The sequence below is a fragment of the Maylandia zebra genome, linkage group LG19 (genome assembly GCF_041146795.1).
Source record: "Maylandia zebra isolate NMK-2024a linkage group LG19, Mzebra_GT3a, whole genome shotgun sequence".
NCBI lineage: Eukaryota > Metazoa > Chordata > Actinopteri > Cichliformes > Cichlidae > Maylandia > Maylandia zebra.
In genome coordinates, this window is record NC_135185.1 from 18,147,430 (window position 1) to 18,167,240 (window position 19,811).

Genomic DNA, 19,811 nt, shown 5'->3' on the forward strand with positions numbered 1-19,811 from the left:
ACTGTGGACAAGGAGCTTCATGACATGAGTTTCCAAGGCCAAACACTTCCTGTAGGAGTAATGTGTAGGTGGCCCAGTATGTTTGTCCATGTAGTGTAGCAGCACAAAGTTAACTTTAAAATTGTGAAGCCAGTTCCCATCGTAGATCTGCCATAGAGCAAAATAAATGTGACACGTATTGGCTTTCAAGTGTGTTTGGCATTTCATAGATCTCCAGTTTCAATCTCCATTCATATTTGTGCACTTGTTTTGTTTTTTGTTTCTTTTTTTTTAAGGAGGTCAAACTAAACCCTGAGAATTATTTACAAGTACTACTTGAGATATTTCATCAGTGGCATTCCACTGTATTTGTTTAGTCATTCTTATCTCCTTCCCAAACACACCTGGTCGTGCTTTATCATCAGCGTGACTTTGTTTTATTCAGCCTGAAGCTTTGTGCTGCAAATAAACCTGCTGAAACATTAGCTGAGAACATGTGACGGAGTAAACGTTTTATAGAATTGGAGGCACACCCCAAAGCATGACACTCATCACCAGTTTCTGTCAGCAGCTTTGTGTTTATTACAGAGCATCTTCCTTCTGTCGGTTTATTGGATTAAAGCTCCAATGATAAAGTGATTAATCAACGAGTTAGTTAACAGAAAATTATAGGTTGAACTATTAATGATAATCACGATTCTCTCACTCGTTGCACTTTACCGGACTGAACTGGAACGGACCTGTGTCCCACACAGCATCAATAACATGCTGACTTTTCCTCCACAGGAACTTACTGCCAACAGAGGGAAGTCGAAGCCATCACTGAAGGGGTGGAGGAAGATGAGGGCTGCTGCTGCTGCGAGCCAGGCCATCTCCCTCACATCCTATCCTTTAATGCTGCCTTTGGGCAGCGCTGGCTGGCGTGGGAGGTGCTGGTCACCAAATATGTTCTGGAGGGCTACAGCATCACTGATAACAGCGCTGCCTCCATGCTGCAGGTGTTCGATCTACGCCGCATCCTCACCACCTACTATGTCAAGGTTTGTGGGATGACACGAGAGAAGAATGTTTTAGTGCAGTGTGGGATTTCTAAAAGTTCTAAATGCATCATCCCTTTCTGTGCTCAGGGTATCATCTACTATGTAGTTGCTTCTCCTAAACTGGAGGAATGGCTGGCCAATGAGACCATGAAAGATGGCCTGCGGGGATGTGGAGAGAGGAACTATGTCGATCTGGATCCCACTTTCAATCCCAACATTGATGAGGACTATGACCACCGGCTTGCGGGCATCTCCAGGGACAGTTTCTGTGGTGTCTATCTGGGCTGGATCCAGTACTGCAACTCCCGAAGGGTCAAGGTAATAAGGCCTTCAATTCTGCTTGTGGAACAGTTATTGTCCCCCAAATTGCAGCAGGCTATTGGTCTTTTTCCCCCCCAGCTGTACAAGCAAAGCATATTTCATTGCATTGTCACAATAAATAAAAAAATATTCTAATAGCATGACAGTGGCAACTTAAGATCTTCAAAGACTTTAAATCCCTTGAGCAGTTTGATTTTAATCACTCTTTAAAAAGTCATTGCATCTTGTTACTGCCCAAAGGGGTCCTGTATTTGCGTCAGTTGTTGTCAGATGATATGGGGGGTTGTTTTTTTTTTTTAAATAAAAAACTATGTGGGGGATCACAGAGACATGTTGAAAATATCTGTATTTGGAGATAAAAGCTGCCCTCTAAAATCTTTCATGTTTTGCTTGGATTGTAGCCACTGGACAGTGAGAAAGACTCACCTCTGGTGCTGCTCTGCTTTGGACTGTGCGTGCTGGGAAGGAGAGCTCTGGGAACTGCAGCCCATCATATGTCCAGGTTATTTAGTAATTGTTATTGTATTGTGAGTGAAGGAGTTCAAATGTGTCATGAACTGAGAGTAAACAGTAACAGGAGGTTGACTTGTTGTGACAATTGTTCCTGTAGTTTTCCTGTTTAGCTTTCAAAAGCACATCTTTCTAAGCATAAATGCACTCATTGTCTTTTCCTATTTTCTCTCTGTCTGTGTGAGCCAGATAAAGAGTACCGACTAATCTTTTTTTTTTTCCTCCTTCTTCTTCTTCTTCTTTTCATCACAGCAATCTGGAGTCTTTCCTTTATGGACTTCATGCTCTTTTTAAAGGAGATTTTCGCATCTCTTCAGTGCGAGATGAGTGGATCTTTGCAGACATGGAACTGCTCAGGAAAGTTGTGGTGCCTGGTATCCGAATCTCTCTCAAACTACACCAGGTGAGACCCTGAATGTGGCCCCACTGAGCCCCCTACTGAGACAAAAACTGTCCTAAACCCTATACTCAACTTTATCTTCTCAACTTTTTTTTTTTCCCTCTCAGGACCACTTCACGTCCCCCGACGAGTACGATGAGCCAGCAGTTCTTTTCGAGGCCATCTCCTCTCACCAGCAGAACCTGGTCATCGCTCACGAAGGGGACCCTGCCTGGAGGAGTGCCGTTCTGTCAAACGCCCCGTCGCTCCTAGCTCTGCGCCACGTCCTGGACGAAGGAACCAACGAGTATAAAATTATAATGCTCAATAGGCGATACCTCAGCTTCCGGGTTATCAAGGTGGGTCTGCAACAGAGTCAACAGACTGCACAGAACGGTTTAATGACACTCACTCTAAGCCGGGTTATTTAATGCAAACTTGTGAATTTTGCTGCAGGTAAATAAAGAATGTGTCCGAGGACTTTGGGCAGGGCAGCAGCAGGAGTTAGTGTTCCTGAGAAATAGAAATCCAGAGCGTGGGAGCATCCAGAACGCCAAGCAGGCTCTGCGTAACATGATCAACTCTTCTTGCGACCAGCCTATTGGATATCCAATCTACGTATCCCCGCTGACAACCTCCTACTGCAACTCACACCCGCAGCTCGGACACATCCTGGGAGGTCCCATCAGCATCGGAAACATCCGCAACTTTATTGTCAGCACCTGGCACAGGTTTGCTGGATTTCCTATTGTGTTGTTCTTCTCTGTTGAGTATTTCTTCTGTATATTTTGGATCTGCGTTGAGATTAATGTGAAGATTTCTCTTGTCAGATTACGGAAAGGTTGTGGTGCAGGCTGTAATAGTGGCGGAAATATCGAGGATTCAGATGCAGGGGGTTTGTCCTGCGGCAGTGGGAATGGGACAGGTGGCGACTCTCAGCAGAGCTCAATATCTCAGGGGGGCACCTCAGGACCTCCCCCTCCTCACTCATACCAGCCACATACTCTGGGTGAGAACTACTGCTCCTCTGTCACATTTTGCCTTTAACAGCATAGTATGAAAACTAACCAATTCTCCCCTTTGTGTCCAGGCACCAGTCAAAGTTCCCAGTCGGTTCAGTCGGGTTTGGTGCGGCACTCTCCCGCCCGGGCCTCCGTGGCGAGCCATTCGTCATCATACCGCTATGGCAGCAGCCGCCACTCCTCGCTTCGCACCTCCACCACCGGCCTGGAGCCCTGTCGACGTTCCTCTACCAGCCAGCTGTCTCTACGCACGCTCCCTACATCTCTGCAGCTCCGGCTGGGCTCCACCTCTGATCCCGCTGGCCCTTCGGCCTCCCTCTCCAGCCACAGCATACCTCCCTGCAAACGCCACACACTGGTTGGCCTACTGGGCAATGATGGCCTCTGCAACACTGTGACAGACCCCCTCAGCCAGCACCATCACCATCATCAACACCTACAGCAACACAACCCCACTGTCTCCACAGTACGGAGAGATGACATCTCCTACAGAGTGCAGGTTTGTAAATACTCTGTTCTGTGTATCCACAACAGCAAAAAAAGTCCTGATATAACTATTTTTATTTTTTATTGTTCTCCACTTTATCCTTTGTGTGTTTGTTTGTGCGTGCAGTGTCAGTGATTTCTTTCTAGTAAAAGCCCTCAGTTCCTTTGTGGTTGCATAAGTTTTTACACACTGTCGGTCCGTGTCTTCACCTCAGATTGTGGACGTGAGTCTGGTGCTGGAGAACATTAACTTATCGAAGCGGAAAGAGCTGCAGTGGCCAGACGAAACCATGAGACTGAGAGCAGGAAGGACCTGCTGGAGAGACTGGAGCCCTTTAGAGGGCATGGAAGGGCATGTAAGTGTGTTCTCACAGATGTTACCAAATCAGCACCTTTACTTATTTTCACACACAGATGAAGTAAACTCTAGGTCATGTAAATATGTGGCTATAGTTTGCCTTATACACTCATTTTACACACCCACTCACCTCTGGTGCTATAAATGTGATTTAGCAGTTATTATCATGCTTGCACATGACCTATTTTTTTGCCCTGTAACACCCTTTCTGACCTACTTGTTCTGTCATAAATGCTTCATAAATTTTATTGGATGTTTCTTCTATTGCCCCCTGCAGGTGATTCACCGGTGGGTGCCTTGTAGCCGAGACCCAGCCAATCGCTCCCATATAGACAAAACCATCCTGCTGGTACAGGTGGAAGATAAGCTAGTGCCCATTATTGAGACTGGGGTCATTGAGTTGGGTGCAGAGGTTTGAGGATAAGCAAGCACACAAACACAAACAGACACTTGCACGCACACATATACCCCTGCGCGCTTGCGTGGAGATGAAGTCAGACCTTCTTCTGGCTTTTAACAGGAGGCTGGAGACAAACAGGAAATGGGAGCTCTCCCCCCTCCCCCGTTCCTTACTGCTGAGGGGGAAAGGAAGCCAGGGAAATGTGCAAGCACAGGCAGAGTATACATTTATCCAATGCTTTCATCGACACTCACATCCACAATATCTGCCTTGCTTTGCGTCTCAGAAATGCTGCATGACAGTAAACAACTCTTAAGTTAGTTCTTGCTACTGGTAATTAATTTCTATGCATTTCCTTTTCTTTTTTTCTTTTGGAAATCCTGACAGAGCTGAGTGTAAGGAGCTCGTGGAGCTCTTTCTTCTTTCTTGTTTGTCCTCTATTTGCCAAATAAGTTTATTGAATATCTGCTATGGATTCATACATGTGAAATCCTTATGTTTTTTATTTTTTGTTTTTTGCTGCCAAGACTACAAAGAAAGTTGTGGTGCAGAACTGACAGAAGTCAGAGACTCGATGTTGTCCTCAACACCCTCTGTTTCATTGTTGTCATTCCGTTTGGATTAGTTTGAAATTTGCAAGATTAATTTACGCCTAAGAAAAAAAGAACTTGCACTATATATTTTTTTTTTTAATTTACAGTGATGGACTACAATCTTTAGATAAATTCACATTTTATTTATTACAGATTCTGAATGGCCATGGTTACAGATGCCTTGGGAATGGAAAGAAAAATGCAATCATTATTCTGTTTTTGGCCATTTTTATTTTAATATTTTATGTTTGATAAACTTGAAAATAACTTTTTACTGTATATGATTATATCTATATCTATATATATTTACACAAATATATATATATAATGTCAATGTATAAAAGATTTTGTTTTCAATATTTATTACTGTGAATACGGTATTTACACTTTGTTACATCTTTTTTTTTTTTTCATTTTGGGACAAAGATTAATGTACAAAGGACCATTGGTTGAAAATGAGATGCCGCAATTTCAGTGGACTGTTTCTCTATTTAACTTAATTCTTTTCTATATGGAGAAATAAAAGTTTGATTTATTGCTGTCTTTGATACTCTGAATGATTTTATTCATGAGTTTATTTTCAAAAGAACAACCTAAACAACTTTATCATTAAAGTAGCTCTCTTCTGCTTTGCTAATTGTTCTGTGCCATGCAAAAGTTTCAACCCACCAATCATATCTTTTATATTTTGTTTCCAAGGAGACAGACTTTCTTTTTTCATTTTCAAGTTTTTCATTTGGACATTGGCTGCTTTTTCACTCTGTGAAACTCACTCATTATTTTCAGTCCAATCCTTGTTCTTGACCATTTTCAGATCAGTATTTTACATAAATCATTCAAGCATAAAAATGGCACCTAATTTAAAGGCTGAAACTAGTCTTGTTTACAAATAACGGACATCTTGACAAAGAACCAATTTTAAATTCTGTCTTTGTACGCTTTGAGACTGTCAGCCTGTCACAAAAGCAGATTTTGTTCCCATTTCTTTACCTGAATCTATGAAAATTGCCAAAGGAAATGCAGTTGGACAAAGATAAAATAGTGTTTTTGCACCAACAAGGTGATTTCCAAAAACCTGTTTGCTTACAATTAGCATGTTTTATGGTGTGCAGTTCATTTTAAAAAAATCAAACAAAATTGCCAGCTCTTCCTTTACCTACAGTCTTAAAAAATATATTTGCAGCAGATGAACAGTGTCAGAAAGTGATGTCTTTAATAAATGGGGGGAGGGGGGGGGGGGTTATCCAGCAAAGATCTAACACAGGCCCTGAGGGAGAGCTCTTCTGTTTATTCAGTTCACTGAAGCCTCATCAATAGAAGGATGGCTGTCAAGGAGCCATTCTTAAGGCACAGGCAGAAAAGGCTGTGGTATGCCAAATTAAACAAGAACTAAACTGAAAATCAGTGGGAACAGGTGCTGTGGAGCGATGTCATACACTGACATCCTTAGAGTCCAAACCTCAACATTACTGGAGCAGTGTGGTATCATCTAGGCAGCAACATCAAAAGAAGAGCTTTGAATTAATTCATTATATCAGTCCCGGCGTTCCATATTCAAGTTGCCTGGATAACTATTCCTGAATACTACTTATAAGAAATTACAATAAGAGAGCTCTGGTTGTTGAAGAACAAAGGTGGTCATAGGAAATATTTGAAGCTTGATAGAATTGTATGGGTTAAAATCATTCTTTCAGAAAGTTTTTTTTTTCTTCTTCATTTGGATCTCTGATGTTAAAGAGCGGTGATTTCACTAATTTGATAATGTTAAGGGCACCGCTTTAACTGTGAAAACAAGCCCACCTACCTGCTCTTCCAACCTTAATGACGGGCTGCAACAAGCCTGAGTCTAACATTATACCCCATATATGGAAAATATGGGGTAAAATTCCCACTTTTAAGCAGAAGCTGAGCAGTCATAATTGTGTCAGTAAGCATAAAATCAAACTTGTGATCAGCACGTGGATTGAATTTTATATTTATGGTTTTGCTGTAGTATATAAAAGGGTGATTAAAATGAAGTGAAAGAGATAGTAACCACAGAGAGAAAATACGACAAAGAAGTAGAGGTGATCATTCAAAAGGAAACACAAAATTACCTCAAAACCTAATTAAAATATAATAAAAAATAATAACAAAAACCGATGTCCAAGGAGATTATGGTGTTTTGAAATTACATCCAAAACATAAATGCATTTATACTTGTGTTATAGCCTTATAACATAATAGTGTCACATGACGGAGAGCTGTTACCTTACTCACATGATTAGCCCCGCCCCAGAGCACTCTGATTGGCTCCCGTAGAAGACGATGCCAACTGTTTTGCCCCTCGACATTAAATATAACTGGAGTGCCGCTGAGGATTTGAGTGTAGTCGGTTGTTGCCCCCTTCCTCGTCTAACAACGCAAAGAAAAGGTAATAAAATATGTTTTTGTCTTCCTTTAAAACTTCTAGGACTGAGCGGTGTGTCTTAATAGCTTTAACTCACTCCGAGTGTTTTTTTAAAAGTCCATGTTTTGCGAAGCTTGTTGTGCTACTGATGGCTAGTTAGCTTCCCAGAATTATCAGGTGAGACGTTTACGTGTTTGTTGCCACCTCGGTAAACATAGCTGAAATCTAGAAGAGGATCTGAATATTTTTCCCTACTGTCATCCATCCAGGAATCCCACAGAAAGCGAGGAGATGTGTCGGTCCGTCCTATTCGCCCTGCTTGGTCTGACAGCCGGACTCGTTATTGGGTTTCCCACCCAGGAAGAGGAAAACAGTGGCGGAAAACACTGGGTGCTTATTGTGGCTGGCTCCAACGGCTGGTACAACTACAGGCACCAGGTGAAACTGCGACCACCGTGCGAGCTGTGCATGACTCGATAGTTTTCTCTCATGGTTTTTGATAAGCACCGCTTTAAGCTCTGATAAGCTAACTTCCCCTCCCTAATGCATGTTTTCCAAGTGCTCCTCCCGCTGCTTAAAAGGCTGCATACTGTGATAATGTGGAACTGACCTCCGAATCTTTTGCTCTCCTGCTCGCTCAGGCCGATGCTTGCCATGCCTACCAGATTGTCCACAGGAATGGCATCCCCGACGAGCAGATTGTGGTCATGATGTACGATGATTTGGCTGAAAATGAACAGTGAGTTGGCACTTTTGTTTCTCTGCTTGTTCATACTTCTTCTTTCCTTAAAATGTTTGACACAAACTCATCCTAATTTTAGTAGCTGTTGACCTTAGTAGGCTATTAACTATTAGTAAGATATAGCACACAAAAACTCAATCTTAAGCCAGAAAAGGCTGTTTGTAGGCCCTGTTACATCTGACTCAAATTCAAGAGTCTCTGCTGTCATTATGCATCCATAACAAAAGTCTAGCTTTACTATCTCACATGCTGCATTACATTTACATAACAGATAAATATACTGACACGTGTATCTGCTGTGTTTGTGTATATATACATACAAATACACGTATACACAAGAATATTGTACGTTAGCACTGAATATGAGATATTATAAACTACTTGTATATAAATATGTGTAATGTATATATCTTAGGGTGGATTTGAAAAAATAGGATAATGCACTTTACATGAGTTACTAAATATATAACGTATAAATGTATCCATATATTCCTGAGGAGCATAAACATGTGGAATTGAGCAGGAGAATATATCACAGTAGGGTTATAAAGTCATTTGACAGCTATGTTCAGCAAGAAGCCTGAAATAATCTTCAAGTCTCTGTGTGAGGATAGCTTTGAAGCACCTTCAGAGTCTTTGTGGATTTCCCCTTCACTCTTTGCACAGTGAGTAGGCTAAAGATGAGCCGGAGATTGTGAGGATGCATCTATAGAAGTTGTTAAGCAGGTTTTTGGAGGAGTCTGGCTTAGGAAAGGCACTCTGTGATGGTGACTCCTAGGAACCTAAAGCTGGAGACTTTCCCCAGCTCTCTATGGTGTCAAACTGTGAATCTCCTCCCTGTAAAGACCAACTAACACTGTTTCATCAGGATCACAAAAGACAAAGACAAAAAGTAACTGCTGACAATCCAGTTGTTTGCTAAATTACCTTAAATGGCCTTCAGCTTTGGTGACTGACTGACATAAACAAACAAATCAGAGCAACCATTGTAGACAGTGAACAACAGGATTTGTTTTTTAATGAATGAATTCTTGATGTTTAAAAATGCTCAGAAGATTAAATTACTCTTGGATCTACTTTTTCAAAAAATAAAAATAGTTGTATTGTCAGTCATTACTTTTTTGTCTTTGTCTTTTTTGATTCTGATGGAACATCTTTAGTCTATCTCATGGAAAACTAACAGTCTGCTGGCATCATCTTTGGAGATAGTGGTGGGTTTCAGGGTTTTCACAGGAATTTCCCAATCAGATCAAAAAGCTGCATTGGCATTCCTCCTGTCACTGTGTTGCAGGGCCCCGCATCGCTCAGAAAAACATGTTGAGTGAATGAGTCGTGCTGAGAGGAGTCACGAGGAAGGTGCTTCCATAGAAATAGTCTCGGAGTTATGTTACTGGCAGAGGAGGGGTAATGTAAGGAGATGTGTTGGTTGCGGGAATCACAATGGCAGTTACATAGTGGGACGCGATGTAAAACCCAGCTTTAGCAGTGATTTGATAGAGTTGGCCTGTGCTACTTAAATTTCAGTTAGCTGTTACTTTAATTAGAGATACTTTAATATATTAGCAGCTGTTTACAACAAAGACTTTTCACTGTGTTTTGCTTGAAGTTTACCGGGCAGTCAATCGAGTCATTCTTTCAGGTTCATTTCAGACATTTAGTAAAGTTTTTGATAGAACTTTCTGATAAAATGGGAGACATATGTTCCTTATTTTTTTGGTTATTTTGGATCATAACCCATGTGTAGACATGTTTATTCAAGTTGACAGGCACGATGCACGCTGAGTAATGCTGTTATTGTTAACTGTTCCCACACCTTAAAATGTTCCATGAATGTCAGTCTGCTTTGTTTTTTGAGAGTTTGAGAGACATTATGCAATATGGGATTTAAAAAAAAAAAAAATAATAATAATTTTAATATCCGTGTCACGCGCTTGTATCACTGCCATTGTAATCACAGACTGAGCATCTGGTTAATAAATATCTAGCTACAGAATTGTAAAAAAGAAAGACAAACTGTACGTATCTGTGCGCAGATATGTATACCATAACATTTCACTATAAATGTTATTCATTGATTTATTTTAACATCTGTGGTGTCATATTGTTTTGTGGCTCTGTCACCAGATGAGTGAATCATTGTTATCCATCTGTTTCCCTTTTATCTCACAAAGTGTTTTATCAGCTATTTGCACTTCCTTCTGTGTGTCTGAATCATGTTTTTCTTCCAGGAATCCTACCCCTGGGATACTGATCAATAGACCAAATGGCAGTGATGTGTACAAGGGAGTTCCTAAAGACTACATCGGGGAAGTGAGTGCTTCAGTGCATTTCTATAAAAGATCAACTGATTTCAATATTTTCCAGACGATTGTTTGAAGAGGCTTCTCTGCTGAAAGCAAACTTTGTGGGTTGATGTGTCTGTTATTGCAGGATGTTACCCCAGAAAACTTCCTGGCAGTGTTGAAGGGTGATGCCTCAAAAGTCAAAGGTGGCTCTGGAAAAGTGCTGAAGAGGTAAGTGGTTAAAAAAGACAGGAAGTAACGAGCGCGTGGCCAAACAACAATAAATCTGGTTTATATACTTTTTTTTTTTTTGTCCCTGTTAACTTTGTTCTCATTTTCCTGGCAGTGGACCCAATGATCATGTGTTTGTTTACTTCACCGATCACGGAGCACCTGGTATTCTGGCATTTCCCGCCGATGAGGTGAGTACCTTTTTGTTTTTTTTAACTTCCTGGCACTGCAACAACCACAGACAGGTTACACCAGATTCACAAAGAGCCTTATTGCTTCACAATCACTTTGATATGTCTGGGTTGGGTTTTTTTTGTTTTTTTTGTTTTTTGCAATTTGGTGAAATATCTAATTATTAGATGGAATATTATGAAAAGATAGCAGTCGCCGCATTGAGGTCAAACACAAATGGTTAACACAATTTGAACATTAACATTATCATTGCAATCAGCATTGTTAGTGTTTAACTTGTCAAACCAGGAAGACATCCTCACCAAGTAAACTAACCGTGTTTTGGGACCTTGCATATCTCCTAATTTGCTGATAAATCAGTTTTTATGTTTGCAGTGCATGCCATCACGGTGCTCTAAGAAACACTAGTGTATAATTGTGGTTAATGCAAATTTGTCACCTCTCTGTCTGCAGCTCCATGTTGAAGACCTTCAAGCAGCCATTACATACATGCACGACAACAAGAAATACAAAAAGGTGATGTTTGATATGTACCGTACAAGTGTGGGCACGTCCCGCAGTCTAAAATTCAGTTGATAAAGTGTTGATGTAGCTGTGCTGATGTGTAAGGTCATAACATTTGTGTTTGGTCCACACACACACACACACACATAGATGGTGTTCTACATTGAAGCATGTGAGTCGGGGTCAATGATGAACCACCTGCCTACTGACGTTGATGGTGAGTTGAACTTTATCAGCAGAATTACTTTCCTGTAAAAAAAAAAAAAAAATGATGAACCAGCATCAAGTGATGAGAGCGAAACTGATGCTGGTCTATGCTTTTGATGGGATCAGACTAGGATCATGTGATTTTTATTTTTCATGTTTTAATTTATTTTTTTTTTTTTTTAAATCAGCCCTGCGTTACGCTACGTGTTATGTTGACTAGACAGATGTCAGGTCCGTGGTTTGAGGACTTCTGCTTTTGACTTTTAGTCTTTTGTAAGAATCCATTAAATGCTGAGGTCAGCTGCCCAGCTTGTGGTCATCTTTAAGCACAGTTACTGTGTCGGACATCAAGTGATAAACAGAACCGGACCTGCACATGACATTGATCAAGATTCTTCTTTGATTGTTTTCAATTAATGTCTGTTTTTGATGTGTCCAAGTGTAAAGCAGTTACTGAAATTTGTGTTTAGATCTTCAGTTACAACCTTCAAATTTTTCTGAGGCTGTTGAACAGATTAGCGAGCGACCTTTAGATCTGCCTAGTGTAAAACTAAAGTCTCCTAACATGAGAATCTCTGTGTATTCTTCAGTGTATGCCACCACAGCAGCCAACGCTGAGGAGTCCTCTTATGCCTGCTACTATGATGAGAAACGGGACACCTACCTGGGTGACTGGTACAGCGTGAATTGGATGGAGGACTCTGATGTGGTGTGTGATTATCTTCCTCATTTGTGTCCAAATCACAGCTTCTAATATTTATTCATTTTTGAAAAATATTTTAAAAAGAAAAATGTAATTGTTGTCTGTTATATTGTGACTCTGAACTTCAGAGTATCTTGTGTGGTGGCTTTAACACATCTTATAATGTTTAGACTTCAGGCTGCAGGGAGAGGTGCACATCGGATTATGGTGTAGATGTAGATTTAATCCAGAAACATGAATCCACTGAGAGAATGAAAAAGGAAGAAACGGTTAACGTCTAAGATTGGCAGGAAAAGGAAGTGATAAACGTCTCCAAACGTAGCAGCAGAACTTTTGTCTTTAACCAGCCCCGAGTACTTTGCATAAGTGTGTAACAGTGGAACAGAAACCTGACCATGAGACAGTCAAACTGCCACACATTATTTTACGGAACGAATTCACTGACTCTTCATGTGACTGTTATTTTGGAAGCATTTTATCACATTCACTTTTTTTTTTCTGTCTTTGTGCATCCAGGAGGATCTGAGAAAAGAAACATTGCTACAGCAGTTTAAGATTGTGAAGAACCACACAGACACGAGCCACGTCCAGCAGTACGGAAACAAGGTTAGAGCAAGAAGGCTGTGCAAACTGTGAACGAAATGCTTCAATGAGCACTTGTCAGTTCTAGACTAAAGAAATTTGAGGGGGAAGTAGTGTTTCGTTTAAAGTTGGAATGACTTGCAGAATGTGTTCATGTATGTGAGTGAAAAAAAAACAAAGTTTGTTTCCTCCTTCTATTTTAACGCTTGTACATCTTTCTCTACAGACTTTGGCCCACATGAAAGTTATACAGTTTCAGGGTAATCACAAAGCAGACAGTCCAGCTCCGATGAACCTGCCACCAATTACAAACCTGGATCTGACCCCGAGCCCTGACGTTCCTCTGGCCATCCTGAAGAGGAAGATGATGGCCTCCAATGACATCAGTGTGGCACGGGGCTTGCTCATGGAGATCAGTGCCCACCTCAAGGTAAAGACTGACAAAGCTTTCTAATGTTTGTGGCAGTGTGCCAGTACACTGAAAATCCATTTGATGACAATTTACCATTAAAGAGTGTGTGAACCTTTGTCTGTGTAGCTCAGGGACATTATGGCCGACACTATGCGCAAAGTGGTCGAGAGAGTCGTCGGCAATACGTTCAAAGCCAATGACATGGTAAACAGCAGAGCTGACCTCTCCCAGCATCAGTGCTACAAGGCGGCAGTGAAGCACTTCAAACACAACTGCTTCAACTGGAGCAAACCTGAGGTAGAGCCACACACTATGAGTCTTTCAGCTCCTTTTTAACAGACCCGAGACATCCCATTGCAGTTTACAGAGTGTCTGTGATTCATATAAAGCCATTAATAAATGAGTCACCATTGTGGCCACATTTCAAGCTTACAGTAGAATTTCGCTCTCATGCCTGGACTCTGGTTCTCCTTGTAAAGGGGAAGTGCCAGACCAGTTTCACATGCTATTCATCAGCAGGTATCGTACTCGCATTCATCAGCTCTTTTGCATTCAGCTGACTCTAATCCAGACACTCTGAGAATAAGCTTGAACTCCCACTCACAGTTCTATGAAAGCCATATTAAAAGCATCACACAGTAAGCATATTGCCCACTGTGATCTTTGATTATTTAGGTTCAGGATAAAGGAAAATGGAGGAAAAAATATATAAATAATAAGGTAAATTAAAAGTAATATCACTCAATAAAGTAATAAATGATGAAAGAAAATCACATGACTAAGATATTTGATTGACTTGCTGAATAATACTGAGAAATATGTTAATTACGTGTAAAAAAATCAGTATTAGTTGGATTTTTAAAACAGAATTGAGCAGTAAATGTTGTTTCTCTGTTCATCGTGGTTGTCACACCATCTGGCAGTGAATGATCAGAAAAACTTCAATTCAATTCAGTTTAATTTATGTATTGCCAAATCCCAACAGCATTTGCCTCAAGGCGCTTATTATAAGGGAAAGACGTCACCAGAATACAAAGTTACAATCAGTAACTTCCGTAACACTAATTGTCATCTCAGTGACTGGGAAAGCCCTTAATCACATGATTTAAACTCAGTATTTTCCCCAGGTGCTTTCATGCAGCTGTGTGCTTTTATTCTGAAAATCTTCTTTTGTTTTCTCTGGACAGTTTCTGATGTTTCTGACGTAGAGCCACACACTATGAGTCTTTCAGCTCCTTTTTAACAGACCCGGGACATCCCATTGCAGTTTACAGAGTGTCTGTGATTCATATAAAGCCATTAATAAATGAGTCACCATTGTGGCCACATTTCAAGCTTATAGTAGAATTTCGTTCTCATGCCTGGACTCTGGTTCTCCTTGTAAAGGGGAAGTGCCAGACCAGTTTCACATGCTATTCATCAGCAGGTATCGTACTCTCATTCATCTGCTCTTTTGCATTCAGCTGACTCTAATCCAGACACTCTGAGAATAAGCTTGAACTCCCACTCACAGTTCTATGAAAGCCATGTTAAAAGCTTCACACAGTAAGCATATTGCCCACTGTGATCTCTGATTATTTAGGTTCAGGATAAGGGTAAATGGAGGAAAAAATATATAAATAATAAGGTAAATTAAAAGTAATATCACTCGATAAAGTAATAAATAATGAAAGAAAGAATAATACTGAGAAATATGTTAATTACATGTAAAAAAAAATTAGTATTAATTGGATTTTTAAAACAGAATTGAACTTGTTGAATTGAAATTGTTTCTCTGTTCATCGTGGTTGTCACACCATCTGGCAGTGAATGATCAGAAATACTTCAATTCAGTTTAATTTATGTATCGGTAACTTCCGTAACACTAATTGTCATCTCAGTGACTGGGAAAGCCCTTAATCACATGATTTAAACTCAGTATTTTCCCAGGTGCTTTCATGCAGCTGTGTGCTTTTATTCTGAAAATCTTCTTTTGTTTTCTCTGGACAGTTTCTGACGTTTAAGGGCATCAGAGAAAAAAAGAGGAAGCTGGTGAACATTTGAAGATTCGTGTAAAACACAGCTTGTGGTGACGTTTCTGACGTGTGACGATTTGATTTCTTTGCAGTACGAATACGCACTCAGACATCTGTATGCGCTGGTGAACCTTTGTGAGGGAGGATATCCTGCAGAGAGGTATAGACCACTTCTCATTTAATGTAACGAGTTACCTGAGTTTCTGTTGTCTTTGGGGTTTTTTTCTCTGTAATTCAGTGTCAGTCATCTGATTAGGTGTGTGTGTGTGTGTGTGTGTGTGTGTGTGTGTGTGTGTGTGTGTGTGTGTGTGTGTGTGTGTGTGTGTGTGTGTGTGTGTGTGTGCACACAGTATGTGGATTCAAGCTGATCTTAACTCAGATTTTAGTCGATTTGTTTCTTGTAAATAGAAGTAGCTATACACTAGTACAAAACCTTTGCACCATTTAAATGTGGCTTTTTGTTTGTTTGTTTATGACTCTCCTGTCTGTTAACAGTGGGTTTTGCTGTGTTTTTGTCAAGGGGAAAGCTGTTTGAATAAATCATCTTGGTCTCTAGGAACATATGAAGTGAATTTTTCACATCAGTCCTTAAAAATAACATTTTTGACAGATAATCAATAGCTGATAATCAGTCATATTTCTTACTGAAAAGTTATATATATATATATATATATTAAATTTTTTTTTTTTTTTTTTTTTTTTTTTTTTTTTTTTTGGTGATCTAATACTAAGGTAATCTTGTTTTGTTGTCTCTCCGCAGCATCCAGCAGGCCATGGACACCGTGTGTGGCCACTAAAAGGATTTCTGTGAAACCATCAAAGCCTCTGGTTCTTCTGCTTGAGAAGCTGCGAAAACTGAGCTTCTCTTTGCACCACTTGGGAATCAGTCGGATGTGGAGCTGACCTTATTGTCTTATGAGCACACTATAAATTTTAAAGTCGTTTTTGATTTTACTGATTTTTCTTTTATGATGACTTCACAGTGAAGAGCGTGCGAGACTTTTTATTGCTACCCGTTTTGTTTTTAGAACAAAATACACAATTATAATATGGACTGCAAATAAAATTGTTTGCTAAGCTTTATTTGTGGTATTGCCAAGGGCAGACCACTAAACAATGAATGTTAAGCCTCAAGAGACTTTTTTTGTGACATTGCTGGGAATAAAATCCGATGGAGCCAAGGTGACATGCTTTCTGGATGATATTTCTAATAGCTGCTGTTTACTGTTTCAGCAGCTAACCTCAGAAGGATTTCTTTTCCAGATAATTCTGCATTTCCTATGATCAGAAACCTTTAAGTTTGCACACCACTGTGTGATAGATACATAAATGCACCCATATCCTCTGGCTGTGAACTGCTGTGAGCTTTAACAGGATTTTGGACTCCCTGTGATCTTGATTTTTAAAAGCTGATAGTTTATTACAGGATACCAATGAGCCCGAGAGCAGGTCTATATTTACAGAAACAGAACAGAGACTGTGGGGTCATCAGAGATCAGGTGAAGGGCTTGAGATTGATCAATTAAAAACAAACTTGTTTATACTACAGCATTGGGGCTATTAGTGTCATTGATTTATGTAAATTCCTTTAAAAACATTTTAAAGGAATTTCCTCATTTTCCACTGCAGAAAGAAATCTAAATAAAGTAAAAATGCACTCACTAAGCATTGCTAATACTGGCTTTGACTCTTTTTTTTTTTTTTTTCTTCTTCTTTTTTTTTGCCTTCAGAGCTGTTTTAATTCTTCATGGCACAGATTTATTAAGGTAGTGGAAGCAAACTTCAGAGACTTTGGTCCATATTGTCATGATAAAATCACATAGTTGCTGCAGATGTCGGCTGCACACCTGTAATGCAAATCTGTTGTTCTAAAATGTCCCAAAGATTCTCTGTTGGATTGAGATATAGTGACTGTGGACGCCATTTGAGTAAACTGTTTTCAAGGAACCAGTTTCAGATGAAACTGGTTTATGACATGTTACCCTGCTGGAAGCAGCTATCACAAGATGGGTAAACACTGTGCTGAACTGGTACTAAGAGGGCCAAAGATTGCTGAGAAAAACTCCCTCACACCACGACCAGAAGGCTAAACTGTCAGTTCAAGGCAGAATGGATCAGCTTTCATGTTCACGCCAAATTCTGACCTTGCCATCTGAATGTCGCTCTCATTAGACAAGACAATGTTTCTCCAATCTTTTGCTGTCCAGTTTTGGTGAGCCTGTGGGACTTTCAGTTTTCCATTCTAGTAGTAGACTTGTGGCCATTCTCCTTTAACTTCTGACATCTACAAGGAGTTTTCACATGCACAGCTGACAGTCAATGGATATTTTCTGTTATTTGGACTTTTCTCTGTAAACTTCAGACATGGTTGTGTGAGAAAATCCCAGCCAATCAGCAGTTTCTGAAATACTCAAACCAGCCCATCTGGTACCAACCATACCACTTTCAAATTCACCTAATTTACCTTCTTTCCCATTTTGAAGCTCAGTTTGAACAGTTTGAGCAGGTCATCTTGACCATATATGCCTACAAGCACTGAGTTGAGGCCATGAGATTGGCTGATTAGTGATTTTGCCTAAAAAACAAACAGTCGAACACTTGAACCTAATGAAGTCACATTTCCTTTACTATTTTTTGTCTCTCCAGAGTTCAGTGGAGACTGTTGTTATAAATATCAGTGCTTTTTAAGTCTAGTTGACAAGTTCTCATTTTGAGAAGAATTTTTGAACCTATGTATATATATATTTAAACATATGTTTAAACTGTGATAATTTAAAAATTATAATTTAGAAAACGAAAGAGATGGATTCCAGGAAGAAGAGAGCTGATTACCTCAAATTAGGAAGAGCTAATTACCTTCCAGTTAGCTCCTCCGGAAGTGCTGTTTATTGTTATTTATTGATATTATTTATAACACATCAAAGATAATGTCATTCTAAGTATACTTTGAGTTTTGAACATAACACGAAACCCTTAAAACTGCATGAACTAGTGTGACGGAAAAACTATAAAATTGCTCCATCTAGTGGTGAAATCTTTACTTACATGTTAAAATTAAAATTATACTCTGTTTGGGTTCTTTAATTTTTGACTGACTATATTTCTCAGCCCCCGTATTTGTTGTTATTGACATGCTTGTGTGAAACCCTTGTGTCACTTACGGCTTTCTTTTGCGTGGAAATTTGAAAAATAAGGGGCAGCAGTTTATTTAAAGATGTGCAAACATTCGTGGAAATACAGTAAATCAGGCAGAGTTTTAACGAGATTAAACTTCAATATTCGGTATGACCACCTTTATTCTTCATAACAGCCTGAACCGTCTTAGGGAAGCTTTTTGTAATTTCTTTAAGTAGTCTTCAGGATGAATAGTTCTCCAGGCCTCTTGAAGGACACCCAAACCTCTGCTTTTGTTCTCTATTCTGCGTCAAGATGATGATTCCACCCATTTTGATAAGATCTTCATGACCGCTGGATGAAATGCATTCCAGACATGTGCTGGAGATAGTTTTGTTTTGTTTTTTAGGGCAGACAAATCTTCAGGTTCACCTTACTTACTCAAAGGTAGATCTGTAGTCGTGAGTCATCCTTTCTCATATGCACACTCTCAACAACACTTGCACATAATACACACACACGCAATCACTCTTTATTTATCCTCCAGTTGTCCAATTTCTTGAGATTTGCTAAGTTTTTAGAATCGCCTTGTTGGTGCAAACCTTTTTTTCTCTCTCCCCCCTCCCCCTTACAGTTGGTTAATTCAGGATTTTTCATTCAGCTAAGGAGCAGGAACAAATTATGTGTTTTTGTGACAGGCTGATGATTACAAAGTGGCAAAAGAAAAAATTAAAACAGTTTCTGTTGTCTGTTATGTGTAGACATAACACTGGTTCATTTCTTCTTTTTATGCTTGAATGATTCCCAGGTCGATGTTATGTGCGTAACACAAAACTTAGAAGAACATCTGGATCCTTGGTAGCAAAACTGAAAGAAATGGTGGTTGAGTCCTTCATTTTGAACAGCAGTGTATGTCTCTGTATAAGCTCTGCATTGGAATTATCATCAGTATGTATGTACATGTCTATTTATTTATTTGTTATTTGTGGGAGATATAAAAAACCCCAATTTGATTTATGAAGAATGCCCAGGTTTGTGGGTACTGACCTGAAAAATCGGACTTCTCCTTTTCAGGCCTCTTAAAATTTTGATTTGATAGCTTTAAATTTAAAGTAAGGTATTCAAAATTTCATCATACAAAAAAGTATGTGGAAGTATGTTGAAAAGTTCAAATTTTGAGAAACGTAACTTGAAATTATTTTCTTCTTCTTCTTCTTCTTCTTCTTCTTCGTATTATTATTAGTATTATTATTATTAGTAGTAGTAGTAGTAGTATCATTATTATTTGTTTGTTTTAATTTTATGAGCCATAGTGAACTTTGTTTAAAAATGGTATAGTATAATGTATAA

General features: G+C 39.6%; 2 protein-coding genes across 9 annotated transcripts in view; both read left to right on the top strand.

The window, feature by feature from the left end:
- Window positions 1–5,631, top strand: part of pcnx1 (pecanex 1) — a 37,508-nt gene extending 31,877 nt beyond the window's left edge. For 6 of the 8 annotated variants that reach the window (XM_014409797.4, XM_014409798.4, XM_014409799.4 and 3 more), the window contains 11 exons: window positions 766–1,019; window positions 1,107–1,337; window positions 1,742–1,842; window positions 2,103–2,253; window positions 2,358–2,588; window positions 2,686–2,960; window positions 3,060–3,238; window positions 3,320–3,750; window positions 3,953–4,093; window positions 4,373–4,507; window positions 4,616–5,631. In XM_014409797.4, the coding sequence (XP_014265283.2) occupies window positions 766–1,019; window positions 1,107–1,337; window positions 1,742–1,842; window positions 2,103–2,253; window positions 2,358–2,588; window positions 2,686–2,960; window positions 3,060–3,238; window positions 3,320–3,750; window positions 3,953–4,093; window positions 4,373–4,507; window positions 4,616–4,816 (2,330 nt within the window). In that variant the 3' untranslated portion in view covers window positions 4,817–5,631. Of the gene's footprint in view, window positions 1–765; window positions 1,020–1,106; window positions 1,338–1,741; window positions 1,843–2,102; window positions 2,254–2,357; window positions 2,589–2,685; window positions 2,961–3,059; window positions 3,239–3,319; window positions 3,751–3,952; window positions 4,094–4,372 lie in introns of all 8 variants that reach the window. The other 2 variants (XM_004539953.6, XM_004539954.6) reach the window with 1 other exon arrangement.
- Window positions 5,632–7,375: 1,744 nt separating this feature from the next.
- lgmn (legumain) lies at window positions 7,376–17,022 on the top strand. Its single transcript, XM_014409789.4, has 14 exons — window positions 7,376–7,501; window positions 7,747–7,915; window positions 8,119–8,216; window positions 10,448–10,529; window positions 10,650–10,732; window positions 10,848–10,923; window positions 11,378–11,440; window positions 11,579–11,645; window positions 12,226–12,344; window positions 12,855–12,944; window positions 13,147–13,350; window positions 13,459–13,629; window positions 15,440–15,507; window positions 16,108–17,022. The coding sequence occupies exons 2-14, from the start codon at window positions 7,769–7,771 to the stop codon at window positions 16,142–16,144; spliced, it is 1,305 nt and encodes a 434-aa protein (XP_014265275.1). The 5' UTR covers window positions 7,376–7,501; window positions 7,747–7,768; the 3' UTR covers window positions 16,145–17,022.
- Window positions 17,023–19,811: the final 2,789 nt, after the last annotated feature.